This window comes from Bos indicus, chromosome 4 (genome assembly GCF_029378745.1).
Source record: "Bos indicus isolate NIAB-ARS_2022 breed Sahiwal x Tharparkar chromosome 4, NIAB-ARS_B.indTharparkar_mat_pri_1.0, whole genome shotgun sequence".
NCBI classification, from domain to species: Eukaryota; Metazoa; Chordata; class Mammalia; order Artiodactyla; family Bovidae; genus Bos; species Bos indicus.
Genome location: NC_091763.1, coordinates 60,889,280 through 60,910,290, shown reverse-complemented (window position 1 = coordinate 60,910,290; position 21,011 = coordinate 60,889,280). Strand labels below are relative to the sequence as shown.

Here is a 21,011-nt window from a genome sequence, read left to right as displayed (position 1 = left end):
CAAACTGACTAGAGAGCCACCTGAGGCACAATTCAGTTGTCACTTGGTAGAGACCTCCATAGAAAAGGGTTAATGAATGCAACCGACTTTGTGTTCTAGCTCCGTCATCTCACGGATGACATTGCTTACTCTTTGTTCCATCTCATTGCAGGACATGGCTCCACTTCTCATCCTGCTGTGCAACAACCAGCACCCTCTCTTAAGTTAACCAGCAGATTCTCTAGCAAATAGTCACGACACACAGCTCAGGATCAAAGACGAACACGGTAGAGGTTGGGTTGAGCTCTTGCATAGCAGTCACTTCATAGAGTCTCATCAAGGAGCTGCAGCATTTGTCACCCAGAGTGGACTTGAAACACACAGGTACATACCTGTTTGTTTTCATCCTTGGCATGGAAGGACAAATGCAAAGAGAATTGTGCTGCTTGAGACCAACCTGCTTCTTTGTCCTTACAAAGGTGAGGTTTTCTTTTACTCAGAGCAGTCCCAACAAGGACTGATGATTTTCGTGGCTCCTTAGCACTACTTACTTAAATAGGAAGTCATTAGATAGTGCCACTTGGCAAGTCCTAAATAAAAAGGAACCCCTTCCCCCCAAAATTTAACTGTCTCTAAAGATTGGGTATATCTTGCCACTATCGCCACTCTGCCTAGTGAAGAGTTGTTATGATCAAAAGAACTCTGCAGAAAAGCAGGTAATGGGGCTTGAAATATGTAAACGCCCGTGCTGGGCTCAGCTTTGATTTGAGTCCCACTCACTTGGACATCCCCGCCCATTTCCACCGAGCTCAACTCCCCTTGGGTTGTTAATTTAGGGTCTGCAGTGAGGTGTGTCCTGAATCCTTTAGTAACAAGAATAGAGAAATTGACTTTGCTATAGTTTCTAATAAGAGGTTTCACTGTCTTGACAGGCTGAAAAAATGTTTTCCCTTGGAGAAATGCATGAGCAGAGTAATTTCTTCCCATTATAGACTATTCTCTGGCTGCTAATAAAAAGGCCTGGGTTTGCTGAAGCAAGTTTGTCCAAGCTACTGTTCATTTAAGAAGTGATGAGAGTGGGTGAGAACTATGTATTTTGCTCAGTGGTCACCATCTGAAATCTTCCATATGGAAAATCTCTTCTCACCTGGCATCTGAAAATAATGAGTATAATAGAAACAGACACCCTTGACATTGTAAGAAAAGAAGCAAATAGGCTAGAATAAAAACACCTGCTACAGGAATCTGCTTCTAGACACACATCTCAGGTAGACTGCAGACTGTACCATGGAATCTTTTTGAAATGAAACAGAACTCTTAAAACTCTAATTATAATTATATCTGTGCTGGCTGGAGATGCGGCCAACTGCAGAGAGAGGTCTATTAGATTTCCCATTTGTCTGAAGCCTGCACTTCATCGAGAAGCCTTGAAAGCACCTGGCAGTTATCAGAACCAGAGTCGGCGTGACTACACTTCCTTTTTGACCCTGGGTTGGGGCATAAATAATTCATTACATGGCTAGAATCTTCTTTGCCATTTTCAAAGAGTTTTGCATACATTTTCATCTCATTTAAACTTCACAACAACTTTACTCATCACTGTAGGAATTATTGCTCTTGTACAGACCAGAAGTCAGAGGCTCAGAGAAGTTAGGTCCTTTCCAAGTATGTAGCTAGTGAGCAAAGGAACTGAGACTGGAACCCAGAATGTAGTCTGGGTCCCTTCTGGATGCCAGGCACCATGCTGAGCTGTGAGTACACCCTGAGAACAAGCTGATATGGTTTCTGCCCTCTCAGAGTTTTGTAGATGGCCAAAGAGGTAAGGATTCAACTTGAGAGGAATGGGAAGCTGTGAATAGGTTTTTGAGGAGAAGACTGTTTCCATTCGATCTGTGTCTTGAAAATATCATGCTGGCTGTCCTGAGGAGGAAGGATCTTAGATGGTAAATATGGGGGCAGAGGGATGAAGAAGGAGGCTGTTTTGGGCCTGGGGAGAGATGATGGTTTATTGGATAGCGTAACGAGAGACAGTGGGAGTGGAAGAAAATAGACAAATCTGGGATCTACTGTGGAAGTTGACCCAAGGGGATTTATTAAGGAACTGATGAGAAATGTGAGGAAGGCAGAATCAAGGATGACTCTTTCATTTCTGGTTTGGGTACCAGAGAAGTGTAGAACACAGGTTTTAGAGTCACAGCCCACCTGGATTTTTGTCCTTGCATCCCTGTTGGACCAGCATGACATTTTCAGTTCATTTCCCATATGACCCATCTCCCCCAACCTGGTGCCCCTCCGCAAATGACTAAATTCTGTTCTCAGATTTTCCTAATCGGGTGGGAGCAGAGATTATAGTTTTATATGTTGTAATTCTAACCAACAACCTTTATACCCAGACTTTCTCACTTTGGTGAAAAGGAAATAAGAAAGAAAGGTAGGAAAACAACCACCTAAAATGATCCTGCAGCCAGCCTTGTTTCCCTAGGATATTATTTACCAAGCCAGATAGGGTAGCACACAGCCCATCTGTGAATACTACACTTTCACCTTTTTGTCCGCTTCCTTCTCTCAGTCTGGACATGGATAGGGAAAGAGGGTAGGAGAAGAAAAGAGACAGGAGGGGAGGAAAGAGAAGGGAGAAACCAGGGTACAGTAGAGAGTGAAGAATCTGGGGCTCAGACAGACCTGGATTCAAATCTTGCTTCTATCATTTGTGAGTTGTTATATTTGGTGGGATTGTTAACCTCTCTGAACCCAGATTTTTGGTACCCACAGAACAGAATAATAAAATGCCCTTGTGCGGTATACATTAAAAATGGTCACAGACATTTTATACTTCCTCCCATGAAGAGGTGATATCTATTTTCCAGCCCTTTGAATCTGGCCTTGTGACCTTGCTTTGATCAGTAGAATGTAGAAGTGACAGCTTTTCAGATCCAACTCTAGACCCCAAGAGGCCTTGCATCTTCCATTTTTCCCATTTAGAATTTCACAGCCATGAGCTTGAGCTAGTCTGCTGGAGAGGCCACATGAAGGGAAAGTCCGGTAATAGTCTGCCAACTACCAGGTTTGTGAATGTGTGTGTGTGTTAGTTGCTATGAGGCCATTCTAAATATCCAGCTCATCATTCCACCATCTACAAACTGAGTGCAGCAGCTGTAGCGAGCCTACCTAAGACCAGCTCAAGGGTCACTGAAAAATGCCCAGGCAAAAAACGCCAACCCACAGGCTTGCAAGCTAATAAATGATTGCTGTGTAAGTACACAGAGGTTTGTAATTCGGCAAAGGCTATCTGAAAACCTGGCAAAAGTCTTGTGAGGATTAAGTGATACAACACATATAATGCACATGGTGCCTGGCGCAGAGTAGATGTTTCAGGTTAGTTTCTACCCCACCTGCTGGGACCATCATAGGGTAAAGAACGTATCTTCCATGACTCTTTTTTAAAAATAGAAGCTCAGAAACCTATTTTTGAAAAACATGTAACATCACTAGTCTTTTTCCTTTTCTATGGTTGAATTTACTTTTATTATAGATATTTTGTATTTTCAATGTATTTGGGCAGATTAGGCTCTGTGTCCTAAACCAATCATCACCTGGAATATTATTTTTATGAGAAAATGCTCAGTGAGTTTCAAACTGCCATCTCTCCCAAAAACACTGGCAGTGAAAGAGGCACTATATTGGATGATTACTGGTGAGAACAAGGCTAAGGGCATCCAAGTGGGTGCAGAGTCCAAGCAAAGCAGCAAGAGGCAATTAGCAGCCTGTGCTGAGAAATACAGAATAGTGTGCTTGGCTAATTTAGAAATACATAGAAAACAATGATAAAGAAAAGACAGTGAGGACACTGGGAGTCGATCCATCCTGTTCTTATTCAACACGTACTTACTAGTGCCCACTACGTGCTCAGAGGCTTGAGTATACAAAGAATAGGAGAGCACAGGACACTAGGAAATGCTGAAGATTAGAAAAATAATCTAGTTATTGCAACCTGCAAGTGTTTGGTGGCGGGACCTATTAGTGCTTTGGGAACACATCAGAAGAAGAAACTAACGCTGCCTTTGGTAAGTAGTGACATTTTCCTGGAGGAGTTGAGTGTTACGAGATGGGAGGACCTTATTTGACAGAAAAAAGGCAGGAAAGGACTTCAGGAAGAGAGTAGCAGTATTTCTAAAGAACTGAATGTGAGAATGAGAAGAGCTGGCCAAGACTTGAGCCCAGGCTCCATGGGAAAGGAAGAGTAAGAAAGTTAGGAAGGAGATAGATCATGAAGAGGCTTGAAGCTCAGATTACAGACCACCAGCTTCATGCTCTAGAATATGCTGCTGCTGCTGCTAAGTTGCTTCAGTTGTGTCCGACTCTGTGCAACCCCATAGATGGCAGCCCACCAGGCTCTGTCCCTGGGATTCTCCAGGCAAGAATACTGGAATGGGTTGCCATTTCCCTCTCCACTAGAATATAGATTAATGGTTTTCAAACATTTTGCTCTGAACCCCCAAAAGAAATTTGAAAAGCTATGTACCCTTCTACATTTTAATGGATGTTAAAATATTATTAAGGGGTATAAGTTCCATTAGTTGCAAGGGGTACAATCCCAGGAAGATTGTAAATATTACAATAGAAAAAATACATTAATCTTCCATATGTATCCAAAAGAATCTAAATATTATAATGACTTATACTTACTCTCATCTACTTTAAAAATATATGATCAAATTCTTCTTTCACAGTGAAAAATTTGCATTGATAATTCCTTTCCTTGAACTCATATTTCAGTGAAAAGTCTATTTCACTGAATTTTCCTTCCACTAGAGTTTTATCCCAATATAGTGTATTTTTATGGTTGAAGGTATTTTTTCATGCTAAAAATATGTATAAAATTTAAATAAAACCTTTACTTTCTTGTGAATAAAACACTGAAAGTATTTTAAAAATTCTTCTGGATAGATTTTTCTTTATTAGTAAAATTAACTTATCTAAGCAATATGTATTGTTAATTTGATAAACAATTTCTAAATAATAAAGGTAAAATTTTATTGGAATTCCATCTTTTAATGAGATGGTTGGACTATTTCAATTAATACCTGTATCTTTTGAAAAATATTACTTACTCTTGTAAAGACACAAGGTTCATGTCAAGTATCATGTCTTTTTTTTTTAATTGAAGTATAGTTGATTATAATTTGTGTTAACTACTGCTGTACAGCAAAGTGATTCAGATATATATATGTGTGCATATACATTCTTTTTTAAATATACACTTCTCCATTATGGTTTATCATAGAATATTGAATATAGTTCTCTATGCTATACAGTAAGACCTTGTTGTTTATCCGTTCTATATACAAAAGCTTACATCTGCTAACCCCAACGTTCTTATTTTTCATTTTTAAAGAGATAACAGCTGAGAAAACATGCTTACTTAAAGAAGTAAAAGAGAATGCAAGGACTTCTGATACGGTGGTGTCACTCAATTCTTTAACTCCTCTGAGTTAAATGTCAAAAATCTGAAAGTGATCAATCACTGAAAATTATTAAGTCTCCCTTCAATTGTGTTGAAAGCAAAAAACTTGATAAAACTGAGTTGCAAAAACATTTGCTGCCCAATCAATGGAGCCTTTCACTTTCTCAATGTCTGAGAAATATTTTAAAAAGTTTTACTAAGACTTACCTTTTAATTCTACCTACTACAATTTCACTTAAAGAGATCTTGTTAAAAACTAATATGCTCAGAAATAATTGGCAAGTTGAAATATTGTTCTTTTCAATACACTTTTGCCTATACAACATTTGAGGTAAAATTCTTTATCTTATTGTGTACCTCATAGACATTTTTGTCAAATGTTGGAGCCACAGATATAGTTCATTCAAGCTATGAAAAATGTCCTCTGTATAAACCTAAATGGCAAAGTCAGATCTTATTATCAAAGAAATTAACCAATCAGATTTTCTTTCAGAAGAATATAACTTTATTTTTTCATTTACTTTTATATTTGAATTTTAAGATAGAGGATGGATGGATAGAAGAAGATGGATTAATGGGTGGGTGGATAGATGGACAGATGGATGAATAGAAAGAAGGGTAGACAAATAATGAGTAAATGGATAGATAGAAAAATAATCTTAGACTATGCCCAATCATTTTTATCCACAAACTTAATTGCTAACTTGAGAAGTTCTCACCTGCCAGCAACAGCTTACTACTGCCAAATTTCTCACATTTTGTTGAAAGAAAAAGGTGTTTACTTTTACTTGTCTACTTAACAATCCAAATTTAGAAATTAAATAAAACAATAAAACAAGATCTAAACTCATTATAAATATAAACCTAGATGGTTTTGCAAGGAAATATACCTGAATATCAATAGTGATCATCTGACTTTGGGGACTACAGTTCATTACATTCTTTAAAAATATCTGTATTTTCTAAAATCTCTATGGAAGTCATATATTCTTTTATAGCTACAAAAAAAAAAAAACCAATAAATTGTATTTTATCAAACAATATCTCATTGAATAAGCTTTTTAATAGTTGCCTTCTACTTCAATCAGCTTAAGGAAATTATGAAAAGACCTTTGTTCTTTCAGCTCTCTACTAGGTGTTTTCACAAACTATATCTCATTTAATCCTCACAGCAACCTCATGAGATTGGTACTTCCCATTTTACAGATGAGAAATATGAGACTCAGAGAGGTTAAGCAATATACCTGAGGCCTTTCAGACAAGTAGTGATTCAACTGCTCATGGGCTAGCTAGTGATTCCTACCCAGATGCACTGAAATTTGAAATTTATACACTGCTGACTATCACAGTGCATACATTAAAATTTTGGATTCTGAAAGTGAAAATTGTCATTTGTGTTAACTAAAATAATAATTGCTATAGTGATGTCTATATGATTTGCGAATATAGTTTCTTAATATTCTTTTCACTTTCTAATGATGTTTTCTGGAGAACAAAGTGTTTAATAAAGTACAACTTGTATTTTCTTTTTGTATAGTTCTTTTGATGTCGTATCTAAGAGTCTTCACGCAGTCTAAAATCACAAAGATTCTTCTTCTGTACTTTTTCTTAAAGTTTTTAGTTTTAGTTTTCACCTTGAGGTCTAAGATCTATTTTGAGTTAATAATTATGTATGATTTGGAGTAAGGAATCAGACAGTGTCAGCTCTTTAACTGGTTTCTTTGAAATTTTTGGCTATTCTGGCTTCTTGTCTTTTCCATACAAATTTTAGGATCAGCTTGCCAATTTCTACAAAAAAAAAGATGTTAGGATTTTGAAGTTATTGTATTTAGTCTATTAGATCAATGTGGGGAGTATTGCCATCTTAACACTATTGAGTCTTCTGATCCATTAGCCTGAAGTTATCTCTCCTTTTCTGTAAAGCACCTTTAATTTCTCTTTACAATGTTTTATAGTTTTCAGTATAGAGTAATTACATTTCTTTTGTTCGATTTATTCCTATTTTTATCACATTATGAATGGAATTGTTTTCTTAATTTCAGTTCTTAAACATTTGCTGTTAATATAAATAAATATAATTAATTTTTATATTAATCTTGAATCTTACCACCTTGCTAAACTTGCTAATTCTAGTACTTTTATTGTAAATACCTTAGGATTTTATATATTCAGGAACATGTCTGAAAATATTGTTTTACTTATTCCTTTCCAATTTGCTTGCTTAAATTATTTTTCTTTCTTTATTAAGCTGAATAGAATCTTCAAAACAATGTTAAGTACAAGTGGTGAGGTAGACATCTACCATGTTTCTGATTTTGAGAGAAAAGCACTCAGTCTTCCCTCATTAAATATAACATTAGTAATAAGTTTTCATAGATGCTCTATATCATGTTAAGGAAGTTCCTTTTTCTTTCATAACTTCTTGAGTGGTTTTAACATGGATGGGTGATTGATTCTGTCAAATTATTTTTCAGTTTCTATCAGGATGATAATGTAGTTATAGCTTCTATTCTACTAATCTGATATATCCTATTAATTGATTTTCAGATCTTAAAACAACCATGCATTCCTAGGATAAATGGTACTTTATTATGGGGTATAAACTAGTTTATATGTTGCTGCATGCAGTTTTTTAATGTTTTTTTAAGGATTTTTGTGTCTATGTTCATACAGGATATCAGTCTCTTATTTCCTTTTCTTGTGATGTCTTTTTCTGGATTTGATATTAATGTAAAAGATGGAATGATCTAGAAAGTATTCCTTCCTCTTATATTTTATGAAAAAAAGGGAATGAATTTAAATGGGTTGGTGAATACATTCAAAGTTGTGGCTAAGTTGGCTTTACTTTTCTTAGGCTCTTTCAGGTCTTCCCAACACTTGCAGTTTCCAAATCAGTCAGGGATGTGTGGAGACCTTATCTTGGCCTTCTATGATGCTCACATTACTAGGGCTTCACTGTGAAATTTCTGGCTGATCGTCATTGTCTCACCTAGGGCCAAAACCTTAAGCTAGCAAACTGCGTGTTCTCCTTGTTAATTCCCAACAGAGTCCATCACTTTTAGCCAACAAAGCCATCTTTGAATCCTGGCTGAATCAAGCCTGTCCCATTAGCAGTAGACCTGCTGGTTTTTGCAGACAGCTCCACGGTAATGAAACTACTGTTCTCACTAACTAAGCTGAGGGCCAGGGTAGATGGAGCAGCCTCAGGCAAAAAGGTCAGAGTTTTACTGTTCTTCTTGAAGTGCAAGCAGTTTTTCAAGAATAAACATTCCTCAATTCACTGTGGTCCAATGGTTGATTTTTAGTGTCCCAAAATGGTTGCTTAAGACAGTCTTTCCAGTTATGCTTGGCCTTTTGCACAGAGGGCTCACGAGCCCCTCATACCATAATAATCAGAATTCCCTCTTGCACTTGTTTATATCTGAAAGAATCTGGGGCTTATGTTAAAGGGCAATCTAATCTGTTTTAATTTACATTTGACATTTTTAAATTGTGGGAATCATACTTTTAAAAAAAGGACTTTGTCCAGGGAAAGATTCGGAAGATTTGTCTTGTTAACATTGAAGAACAATTAGTTTATTAGAGAAAGGGAATAATAGTGGAGTAATTTATTTTTCTTTTCAAATTCTAAGTGTGAAGGCTGGGAGAAAAAATCTTGACTATCAACCCCTTCCCCCTCAGAAACAAAACAAAACAAAACAAAAAACCCTCAACCCACAGCATTCTCTTCATCTATTAATTTCCTCTATATAGTCATGCCTATTTGGTGAATCACTTTGGGATTCAGTCACATACATTTTCTTTTGCAATACTCCTTAGCATTTAGTTTGGAGACTTTTCTTTTTTAATCATTTCTATGAGTGGTTGGCAGAATGACAAGATTAGTGAGGGCAGAACCTCAGAATGTGATTGGATATCACTTCTGTGATTATGTTATGTTCTATGATAAGAGAGGGGCTTCCCATTTGTTGCTAGTGGTGAAGAACTTGTCTGCCAATGCAGGAGACATAAGAGACTTGGTTTGGGAAGATTCCTAGGAGGAGGGCATGGCAACCCACTCCAGTATTCTTGCCTTGACAATCCCATAGACAGAGGAGCCTGGTAGGTTACAGTCCATGGGGTCGCACGGAGTTGGACATGACTAAAGCGACCTAGCACACAGGATAAGAGAGATTTTGCATATGCAGTTAAGGACTTTAGTTAGTCTACTTTGAGTTAGTCAAGTTTATTGGACCCAACATAATCAGGTCAACCCTGTAAACAGAGGATTTTTTTTTCCCTCTAGCTGTTCTTAAAGAAATAGGTATGTTGTTAACTTCCTTTGTAAAGGAGTAGCCTCTAAGAGCTGAGAGTGATCCTGGCTGACAGCTTGTAAGTACATGGGACCTCAGTCCTGAAAATCCAAGAAACTAAATTCTGCTAACAACCAGTGAACTTGCAAGAGGACCTGAGTCTCAACTCACATTGCAACCCCAGCTGACATCTCAATTTCAGCCTTGTAAAATTCTGAGCAGAGAACCCAGTTATGCTATGTCCAGATTTCTCATGTGCAGAAATTGTGAGACAGTAAATTTACGTTGTCTTAAACTGAAGAATGTATGGCAATTTATTACACAGCAATAGAAAGCTAATAGACTATGAACGCTTTTTTTTTTTTCCCCATAAGTGCATCTTTCAATAAGATAGCCAAGATTTGAGAATTTGTAGTTACGCAGATAAAGATTGACAAGAAATTATTCAGTTTGCTCGGGCCTCTTTGCTTTATATTAGGTTCAATTTTAGGCCTTTTATAGCATATTTTCAATTGTTTTTTACTGATTTCCCAAAGAGTACATAATCACAACTCCTTTGGGTACTTACTATGTACTGAGCACAGTTGTAAGTCCTTCATGTGTATTTACTCCACATCACCCTGGCTTCCCAGGTGGCTCAGTGGTTAAAAAAAAAAGAAAAGAAAAACAAAACCCTGTCTGCCAATGCAGGAGATGTAAGATACCAGGGTTCCATCCCTGGGTCAAGAAGATCCCCTAGAGGAGGAAATGGCACCCCATTCCAGTATTCTTGCCTGGACAATCCTATAGACAGAGGAGCCTGGCAGGCTACAGTTCCATGGGGTTGCAAAGAGTCAGACACAACAGCGGTATGAACATATACCTAAGCCTCCACACCGTCCTAGGATGCAAGTCCCATGTAATTTCATCTTATAGACAGGGGACACGAGGTACAGAGGGTGAAGCTGTGCCCTTATGTCACGTATGTACAGAGAGGCAGAGCTAGGACTCAAATCCAGACAGTCTGAGCCCAGAGTCCAAGCTCTCTTACTCTTAACCACCATGTCTTACTATTGTTTATGCAAGCTCATCTAGAAAATGTGGAATATTCAGAAAGCGCTGAAAAGAAATTACAAATCATTTGTAACCTCATTACTCACAGATAACCACACAACCACAATTAGCATTTCTCTGTTCATCCTATCTGGGATAACAGCTATATAAACAGAAAGGTGGGTACATTATAACTTCTGGGGGATTTCACTCCACTTAATGTTTTGTGACATTTTTTTTTCCCTCTTTCTCATAATATATTTAAACTATAATCTAGTTTACTGTGTCTCCCTTTCCCTCCAAAAAAGAATTTATTCACTTTCTTCTTGAGGAAAAGCATACTGTCCACTGTTTTTCAATTTTGCACACTTTGGGATCTTTCCCCAGAATTGTGCCCCTCTCTCTAGAGTGTCTTTGTGGGTCTTCTCTGCAGGGGTATGACCCCAGAACAAGCCAGAAAAACAAAAGGCAGATGTGAGCTTAGTGAAAAATTGAGGTGATCATAAACCTACCATCTGCGCCAAGGTTGGGGTTAAATTCTATGATAATCTAAAAATATAAATAGAGGATTTAGGAGAGGGGAAACGGGAAAGTGAGGGACAAAGTGCAGAAGGTTGCATGAAGCTGCAGCTGGGAACCAGAGGGCAAATGGCTACACCTCGAGCCTCAGCAGGGCCTGTGAGGGTGAAGGTGAGCAGGCACCAGCAGGGAGTGACTGCGGACTGCCAATACCAGCCAAAGAGCTGCACCAGCCATGATACTTCCATGTGGGAGCTCTGAGGGCCGGGGACTGTAAGTGTCAGGGAGACACACAGTCTCTCCCCAAGAACCGAGAGCAACCCTCAGAGAGGGGAGAAGGAAAAGAGCCCTGAATTATCCGGAGAGACTAAACCTAAACCCACGAGTGGAAAGATGAAATGTTTTCTGTCCTCAGCAGTGACTGTGATGGTTTATGAACAAGTGTTCAGATATAGAAAAATAGAGAAAATAAAATTTCTGTCCATGTAAATTGTTATCATAGATTTTCAACTTTCTCTGCTGGCTCTGTCTAAATCTTTCCTATTTTTGTCAGTGACATTGTTACTTTACCATTCCCGCTGGCTGAATGCTTAGGATCATTTCCTCTTTATCATTCGAACATAAAATCATCCCTGACCATTGTATGTGTGATGTGGGGGTTGGTTTTAACTTTACTCCCAAGGCATTATATATACTTAACCAAACATGAATGATGGAAAAAAGGTTTTTTGTTTTCTTTTAAAACTCTTTAAAAAGCTTCCTGAGCACCAAATAGGGCTTAAATAAAAACAAAAAACAAAAACAACCTCAAAAGTCAATGAATACATTTAAATGTCAATGACTTCGAAATGTAAGGATTGTTTTGCCCCTAAATCATCCATGTAAAGAAAATAATGTTTTGCAAAAATGAACATGACTTAATATTGATTTCATAACATTTGAAAAGCAGCAGAAAGAGGCCCTGCCCATTCCAGCACAGTAGAATCAGAATTTGCTTGGTGATCAAATGAAATGTATAGTTCAGTGCAAAGAAATTATGGTAAAACTAGGGAAAGAGGCCATTAGGGTTTTGCATTGCTTAGTTCTGATTTTGGAATATGTTCAAGGCCATGCCCTCCAGATCTGCTGGCTGGTTCCCACTGCAAAGGCTCTTCCTGACATAGGCACTGCGGTTGTTTGTTTATGATGGGGATGTTCGCTCAGTCACTCAGTAACCTCTACAGTGGCTCCTTGTGGAGCATCTCTCCAGTCACGACAGTCCCCACTTCCGTGAGCATTGCCAACTCCCTCCCCGAAACTGGCAGCCACATCTGCACTGTGAGCTCTCTTCACTCCCACCTGCCTCTTATTCACTGATCTAAAGACTTAGCCCAGATTCTTTCTTCTAGGAAGTTAGATTGACAGCCAGAAGGAGAATCCCTCTCTGTGTGGGTTGACCTCTTATGTGCAAACTCTGGATTATGGGAGCCAGTAAATTGGAAGGCATATAGTCTTGCTTTTTCATCTGAAAGTTGTTGGGATTAACAGAAGTCCAACAGGCAACTCCTCCTTTACTCCCACCCTCTCCAAGAGGCTCTCCCTCTTACCACCAGCTGAGAGTGGAGTGAGCTTACTTTGCTGCTTCCTAAGACACTTCCACATTTGACCGGTGACTAAGGGCATCCCCAGGTCCCCTTTCAGGAGATACCTCCCACCGCCACAACTGCTGAAGGCACACACTTGACCCACAAAATTGTGGTATGACCAAATGGTTATTTTAAAATTTGTTTTGCAGTAAAATATAATCAAAACAACCACATCCTAGGAATCCCCTCAACACCTCTTGCTAACTCTCTGAGCCTCATTGGGAATGGGGCAGGAAAGGAAATGAGTATATTAGGTCTACTTTATGGAAGTGTAAGACCAAGTTATCTCAGTTCAACCATCCTAAAAATAAAACTGATTTCACTTAAGCCTTTCTCAAGAGCATTTCATTTTATAAGCTTGAGGTATTTGTTTTGAGAAAAAAGAAGGTGGTAAATAATTATTGGATGGAACCAAATATTGAGTGGGGACAACCTCCTAGGCATGTTTCCAATGGGACCACAGATCTCTGTTTCCAGGTCTGTGAAGAATAGATTCTCATGGAATCTGGGCCTTAAGGTTTTAATTTAAAAGAAGACTTTTAAACCAGGGATGTGTTCTTTACCATGTATAATGACTGGAAATCATGATTTTTTTTTTCAAGAAATAGGACTAAATCAGATATTTTCTCTACAGTCTCCAGAAATAATTTATGTGTCACACTCTGTATCCCAATTTTTCATTTGTAAGAGATGGCCACTATGCTTATCCCTTGAGTTCTTTTCTTGGCTCTTTTCCTGGGATCTGCTCATTGAATAATTACTACTCAGACTTTGGCTCCATGGACTGACCCTGTGAAAGCCTGCTGGGAATCTCCAGGTATGATATGAATATCAAAGGTCTTACCCTACTTTTACTCCTCTCCAAAACAACAACAACAACAAACAAACAAAAACACCAAACAACAACTTGGAAATAAAATACTTTAATAAAAGCTAAGTGAAAGAGCCTTATCTCAGCCAGTGTTCAATGTTTTCAGGTGACTGTTTATTGTCAACTCTGGACTCACTGACAGAAAGAACAAAACTAAGATTGCTGAATCCCTACTGTGTGCAAACACCATAAATTTACATGTATGATCTCAATTCTCACAGCATCCCCATGAAGTGGGTATTATGTGCCTCATTTCATTGGTAACACAGAGGCATGGAAGTGTTAAGTTAGTTGCTCAAAGTTTCAGATTGTACAGGATGGAGCAGAGGATGGGGATGGCAGCAGTTCAAAGGTCAAAGTCTACCTTCTTTCTGATATATAATGCTGCCTGTTGTCCTGAAAGGCAGTTGAGAATTTCAGGCTCTTATAGTTGCCATCCAAGGGGAGAAGATTTCAATCACCAATGAGGTGGAACACTTTTAATTCAAGCTAGCAACTATATAGCACACTTCTATACACGCATATTTGCATACAGAGTGAATGCTTACTTTAAGACTCAAAATTTTTCTCTGCTAGTGAGGTTATTGATACTTTAACTGGATTCTTTTGGCCATGGATGCCATTAAATAGGTGGTTTTCTATGAAAGCCAAGATTTTGACCCCATGATATTCACATTAAAAATACACAGAATAAGACTTCCCTGGTGGTTCAGTGGTTAAGAATCCTCCTGTTAATGCAAGGGACACGGATTTGATACCTGAGGAAGACCCCACATGTCTCGTGGCAACTAAGCAAGCATTCTACAACTACCGAACCTGAGGAGCCCATGCTCTGCAACAAAGGAAGCCACTGCAATGAGAAGCCAGACACCACAGCTACAGAGTAGCCCCCATTAACTGCAATTAGAGAAAGTTTGAGCACAGCAATGAAGACCCAGTGCAGCCAAAGATAAATAAATTTATATATCAAAAAAGAAGTAAATAAGAAGTAAAAAGAGCTGAGTTTGTTTTAAAAAAAAATGCACAGAATAATTACTTACCTATGCAGGCATGGCCATTGGAGTGTCTGGTGTCAGGCCAGTTGCCATAGCCTGAAGAGGCCAAGGTGTGAAGGGTCAGGAGAAAAAACACAGGAGCAGCCATAATGAGTTTCCGAGGAGACTTCATCTCAGAGCTATTATATCAGGAGACTTCAGGCTGGTGACAGAAGCTGCAGGCTGAAGGATGCTGAAGTTGAGGCCCAAGAACTGATTAGTCTCTCTCCATTTCTCTTCTGTCCTTTAACACACGCTCACCACACTCACATACACATTTTTTCACTACGCAGAACCCAGACAGGGAGCCGCACGTCTTGGGTCTGGGAAGAGCTGGAGGAGCCCCTGGTGCACAATTCTTCTAAGCTGCAAACTGAAGGAAAAGCTGCCACAGGTTGCATCTGAGGCAGCCAAGAGTGGTTTTGCACTTGCTGGCTGAAGTCAGTGGCGGTAAACCCTAGGAACCTCGAAGCCTCCCGGAATCATCCTGTGGGCTGGTTAGGCAGCTCTTCCTCTTTCTTTCTTGCAAAACAAAGCTAAACTAAAAGTAAAACTGAAGAAGAAAACCTCAACCACAAACACACAACACTTTAGCAATTTGATAGCAGTGTTCAGACTGTAAAAATTACCATCTGTTATATTCAGAAGTTATACAGTTTTGCTCTAAACTGTTTTATATGCTGAGATCAGGCTCCTTTGGTGGTTAAAGAATGTTCTGGTCAAGTAGTTGCTTTCCTTTGGAAATGTTGGATTATTCCTTCAAGGGTCAAGTTTTCCTAGGGCCTTTCATTGGTGTTCAGAAAATGACCAATGAGATAGTCATTGGGCACTTGGCACTGGTGGATTTTCAATCTAATAAGAAAAAAAATGAGCTGAAATTAATCAATTCATTTTTACTTGGCTGTGTATGATACATCTCTTTTCTGAAGAATTTCAAAGTATGTTCAGATCCCTCACCTGAGAATGATTCATTCATTTTTGAGAGGCTGATTTTCTACTTTGAAGTTGAGAACCGAATGCTATTTTTACAAGGAAAAAAAAAAAAAAAAAACTAACTGAAAACTCAACCAGACTGTAGATAAAGACATATAATCTAAATGCTTTGTTCTAAAACAGGATACAGCAAGGTCACAAGCCGTTTCTTATCCAATAAGATAAGAAGACTGGGGCAAATGGCCGCAATCTGATGGGTCTAGGGATCAAGCAATTAACATTCTCCCTTATTAGGCTCTGAAGAAAGCTTGTTATAGACTTTATAAAATATTATAAAAGCTATCAAGGGACTTCCCTGGCGGTCCAGTGGCTGAGATTCCATGATCCCAAAGCAGGGAGCCAGGGTTCTATCCCTGGTCAGGCAACTAGATCCCATATGCTGCAACTAAGAGTTTCCATGTCACTAAAGATTCTGCATGCAGTGACTAAGACCAGGAGCAGCCAAATACATAAAAATATTAAAAATTATTTAATTGTTTTAAAATTTTAATTAAATATAATATTTCTAGTAACATTTACTAGAAATCAAAATTGGTAAAGATTTCTTCTCCTCCTCCTCCCCCTGCTTTTACTTAAGGAGTAACATTTTAAATAGCAGGTAGAATTTTGGAGTTGTATTCTTTCTAGGATGTAGGAGATACCAATTTTTATGGTTTGAAGATTCCTTGAGAAAGCATCAGTTTAACAAATGCCAATTTGTCAAATTTCTGAATCTGTGACAAACACCAGAGTGTTTCCCTTCTTAAGTCCCCAGCACTGGCTGGGTCAATGACTACCAAAAATGTCTTGCTCATCAAGGGCCCTTGACTTCCTTTGAGGCTGATCTGCTGGTTTGCAAGGTCCCTGACCCTGTGGCCAAGGGAAGCTCTAGAGGTCACCAGGACCACCAGAGGGGTCAGGACCCAGGGAAATTCTAGAGAATTCCTGAGGAGGCAGAATCAGAGTTATTACTAGTACTGCCTGCAAAGACAAAAAGATACTTGTTCAGCTATCCTGTCTGATGTTCACTTCTAGGTCAAGTATTAGACGAGTGGTGGAACCTTTCTAAACTTTGGTTTCTTCATTTATGTTGGGATAATAATATTTCTCAGGATTCTAGGAAGGACTAAATTAGACAATGGATTCATGCTATAAAGCAGTGTGTCCTGCAAGAAGTGTTTGGTAAAACAAAGTTTTGGTTACTGCTATCCCAGCAGGAGTATGAGGAAATCTGCACCCGAGGCCAGATTTCAAGAGAATTATTATAAGACATTCACAGTAGTTGCAGGCCAAGATATAGGAAAATGATACTGCCTGCATTTATTAAAGGCTGCACTTATTGAACACCATCTGTGTACAGAACAGCCCTCCAGGAGCACAGAGGGTAGTTTGCTAACAATAGGTGGGTGAGGAATCTTTGCATAGGTTCAGAAAGAGCCACTGGCACAGGCTCTGGGCCTGCTGGGGCTTACCTGGTAATTCAGCAGTAAAGAATCTGCCTGCAATGCAGGAGACACAGGTTTGATCCCTGGGCTGGGAAGATCTCCTGGATGAGGAAATGGCAACCAGTTCCAGTATTCTTGCCTGCAAAATCCCATGGGCAGAGGAGCCTGGAGTGCTACAGTCCATGGGGTTGTGAAGAGTTGGACACTACTTAGTGAGTAAACAACAAGAACACACTGGAGCTCCTGAGGGTCTCCTAGTCTAGGTATGTAGCTGTGAGCCAGACTGGGCCACCTCAGGGTGAGGGACATTTCTCAGTGTTAAGACAGTGGGCAAGTTTTAGACCCGTGGTCATGTGTGCACGAACTCAGGGAGTTTCACCCACAAGCACTCCTGGAATTGTGGTCCTGAGGTAGACTGGATGCTTAGGCTTCAAGCAGGGTGGGCTGTACTGGGAATCCTGGGCTTAGTTCTGCAGTGGAGATAGTCCTTTGCCATTTCCAGGGCTGAAATTCCTCAGCTGCAGGGGAATGTCAACATGGAGTGGTTTTTCCCTAAACAGAGGTGATTTTCATGCTTGAAGGGTGAATTCTTAGTTAGCAGGGTCAAAAGAGGAACACAGAAATCAGGAAATGACTTGCTAATTGATACTGAAGGGAGTGCATGTGCCCACACACCGCTAAACAAACCCTCCCTCCAGCTGCCCAGGTGGAGGTGGAAGTGGGCGTGGAGGCCCTACCGTTTGCACAGGCTCTCTCAGACTCCTGGTCTCCTCTCCCCTGGGCGTCTCACTGGGCACTGAGTGCACATGGCCTAGAATCTCTGTACAACTTGCTGAAAGGCCCTGGACCTATGGCGTGGTTTCTCACAAAAAACCCCTTGTTGGACCCTGTATATGTCCCCTGAGGACCTCCTGCTGTCAGAGGCTCCAATTCTGATTTTCTCAAAATCTCTTTTTAGAAAATGAGATTTCTTCCTTGAAGCACTTTGTTACTTACTTCACCAGAAGCGTTTGGATTCGAATCACAGTCTGTCCTGCTGGCAGAAGGCTGAGGGTTTGTAAATTCTTGAATGTAACACTGGTGGTTTGTTGTGGCTTGTTCTGTTTGAGTATGCTTCCTGATTAGTTTTTGAACTGAACTGGCCTCAATCACCTCATTCACAGCAAGTTCCTTAATCAGAAAAACAAAAACAACAAAAACCCAAAACAAAACTGACCTGGGTGACAGAAGACACTGTAAAATCCGGTGCTCTCTCAAAAGCGCCTCTTCTCTGACTTTCTCTCTCCTCTTTCTGACACCAAGGATCCTTCTCCATGCTTCTGGCTTCCCAGGACTTTCTGGAGTGACTGTCTGTTCAAACTAAGCCCAGATCCTTTGCTGGCCCCTCCTCCGCAGTCAGAATTTATTTATTCTACTTTCATTCAGTCTCTTCTGTTCCTTGCTATGGAAATCCTAAATTAATTCAGGAGAAGGGTGCATGCCAGCTGATTAAAAGCATTCTGGTGGAGGGGAGGTGGGTTCCCTGGTGACTCAGCAGTAAAGAATCCACCCACCAATGCGGGAGACATTCCTGATCCAGAATGATCCCTCATGTGCAGAGAAACTAAGCCCACGTGCCACAACTATTGAGCCTGTGTTCAAGAGCCCAGGAGTTGCAACTACTGAAGTCCACGTGCCCTAGAGCCTGTGCTCCGCAACAAGACAAGCCGCAGCAATGAGAAGCACTGCAGCTAAGCAGTAGTCCCCACTCGCTGCACCGAGAAAACTCGCACAGCAATGAAGACCCAGCACAGCCAAAAGTAAATAAATAAATAAAATTATTGTAAAAAAGCATTCTGGGCTTAGGATCAGGTGAGCTTTCATCTTCATCATGGTTTTAGCACTTTACTGTATGTTCTTGGGCAAGCTGATCCACCTCTCTGAGTATCAGCTTATTTAACTATAGAATGGGTTATATGATGCCAAATATCATAGGGAAATTATGAGGATTACAGAGACAACATGAATTTAAAATAAACTAACAGTGTTAGATACATTTAAAACTAACAATGAATTAACACTATCCTTCTCCAGTATTGGAATTTTAACATGTTTTACTTTGTACATTTTCTCAGAACCTTTAAAGGGATGTCCATTTTAGTTATGCACTTAAGTAGATACAGAGTAGAAATTCAGAACACACTAGAGGAGTGGCCAGCCATGGGTATTATCAGTGGAGGGAGAGAACTTGCAGATGTATTGTAGGAAGTAACCACCTGATAAGAGAGAATGTGGAAAATCACCCCAAGAGGTACACTGGTAACTTCCAGCAGGAAAAAACACCCCCCAGAAAATAAGCCAGTGATACTCAATGTGTTAACAGTGTGGCAATGGCAGCAACGCTGTGACCCAGACACACAATGAGTTCTGTACTCCAACACTCCTTTCTTGCTCCCCGTTAATCATATCCCCCGTTCCCACACTCTGACATTCTTAAGACTTTTAGAGATACATTCACACTTGCTGGCAGAGGTATGCCATTTATAACTACAACTGCCTTCTAAGGAGAGTGAATTCTTTAAAATGAACTTCTTTTGTCTGCTGGTCAGCTGACAGTAAATTTGGGAAAAGGAACTGTGGCACGAGTTGCTTTTCAGCAGTGAGGAGGTAGAATTTGGACACAACGTAGAAGGAAGGAAATAGCAGCAGAGAAGGGAGAAGCAGAATCAGATGAGATACTGGGGTCTTGCTGACTGAAGAGGCAGCAGAGAAGTGCTGGGACATGGAGGTGACAAAAAACCCTGAGCTAATAGGAAGTTGTGATATGAAGAGGAAGTTGTTTGCTGTGCCATGTGAGAGATGATGCTTTGCCCAGATTCTGAATGGATTCTTGTGGAAATCAATGAGGAAATGAGTTTCATGTTTGGATCAGAGCTGGGCAGAGCAAAGAAGGTAGTAACAGGTCCAGGGAGGGAGAGGGACCCAGAGTTTATGTGCTCAGGGATTCACGGGTATCTTGGGGAGGGCTTTGGACTTTCACATGTTATAAATAGTCTCATATGCTTTAGACTCCCGTATGCTATAGACTGGGGGGAATATGGGCTTAAACTAGTTTTACCTAGATCTGCAAAGTATAAAGCAGAGTTCGAATGCACAAAACAGAATAAAATAAACAGGTGAAATAAGCTTGAAGCACATTCATTCATTCTTTTATTTTTTTAGATAAAAGAAGTTCAGAGTGGGCAGTTTAGGGCTGTTAGGTTGTCCCATGGTGTCTTCAGGCACCCAAGCTTCTAATTTTCTGTTCGACTATCTTAGAACTAGTAGGGCAGAAAATTTTAGACCTAATATGGCTGCTAGAGCTCCAGCCATCATGTCTATGTTCCAGAGCAGGATTAGAAGAAAGCAGAAGGCTAGTGAAGCTTACACCTTTCTTTATAAAGAGCTTCTTTCCAAATCTTCCGAACATTTTTGCATACATCTCGTTGGCCACACGTGGCTACCAGGGATGCTGGGAAATAGTCATATAAGCCTTCCTAGCTTAAGGAATCTGGGGCAGGTGGTCTTTATTCTGATGGCAACATGCTCAGTGAAAATCCAGAGTTATAAGCAGAAGGAGAAAGAGAATTATTGGGAGGTAACTGTCTACCATGTGTATTATACATAAATATATGTGAATATTTTTCTTTCTCAATTGTATATATTTGATTACCTTGCATTATGAGCATTTGGAAGATGGAATGAGGCACACTGACTCGTCCTATTCTTCCCAGTGGTGTTTTCTTTAAAATATGGACAG

The 21,011-nt window shown here is 39.7% G+C and overlaps 1 protein-coding gene across 3 annotated transcripts in view; it reads right to left on the bottom strand.

Moving 5' to 3' along the window:
* Positions 1-15,420, bottom strand: part of AOAH (acyloxyacyl hydrolase) — a 186,186-nt gene extending 170,766 nt beyond the window's left edge. Inside the window, exon 1 of one of the 3 annotated variants that reach the window (XM_070787839.1) lies at positions 14,823-15,420. In XM_070787839.1, the coding sequence (XP_070643940.1) occupies positions 14,823-14,949 (127 nt within the window). In that variant the 5' untranslated portion in view covers positions 14,950-15,420. The remainder of the gene's footprint in view (positions 1-14,822) is intronic. The other 2 variants (XM_070787837.1, XM_019958765.2) reach the window with 2 other exon arrangements.
* Between the last annotated feature and the right edge of the window lie 5,591 nt (positions 15,421-21,011).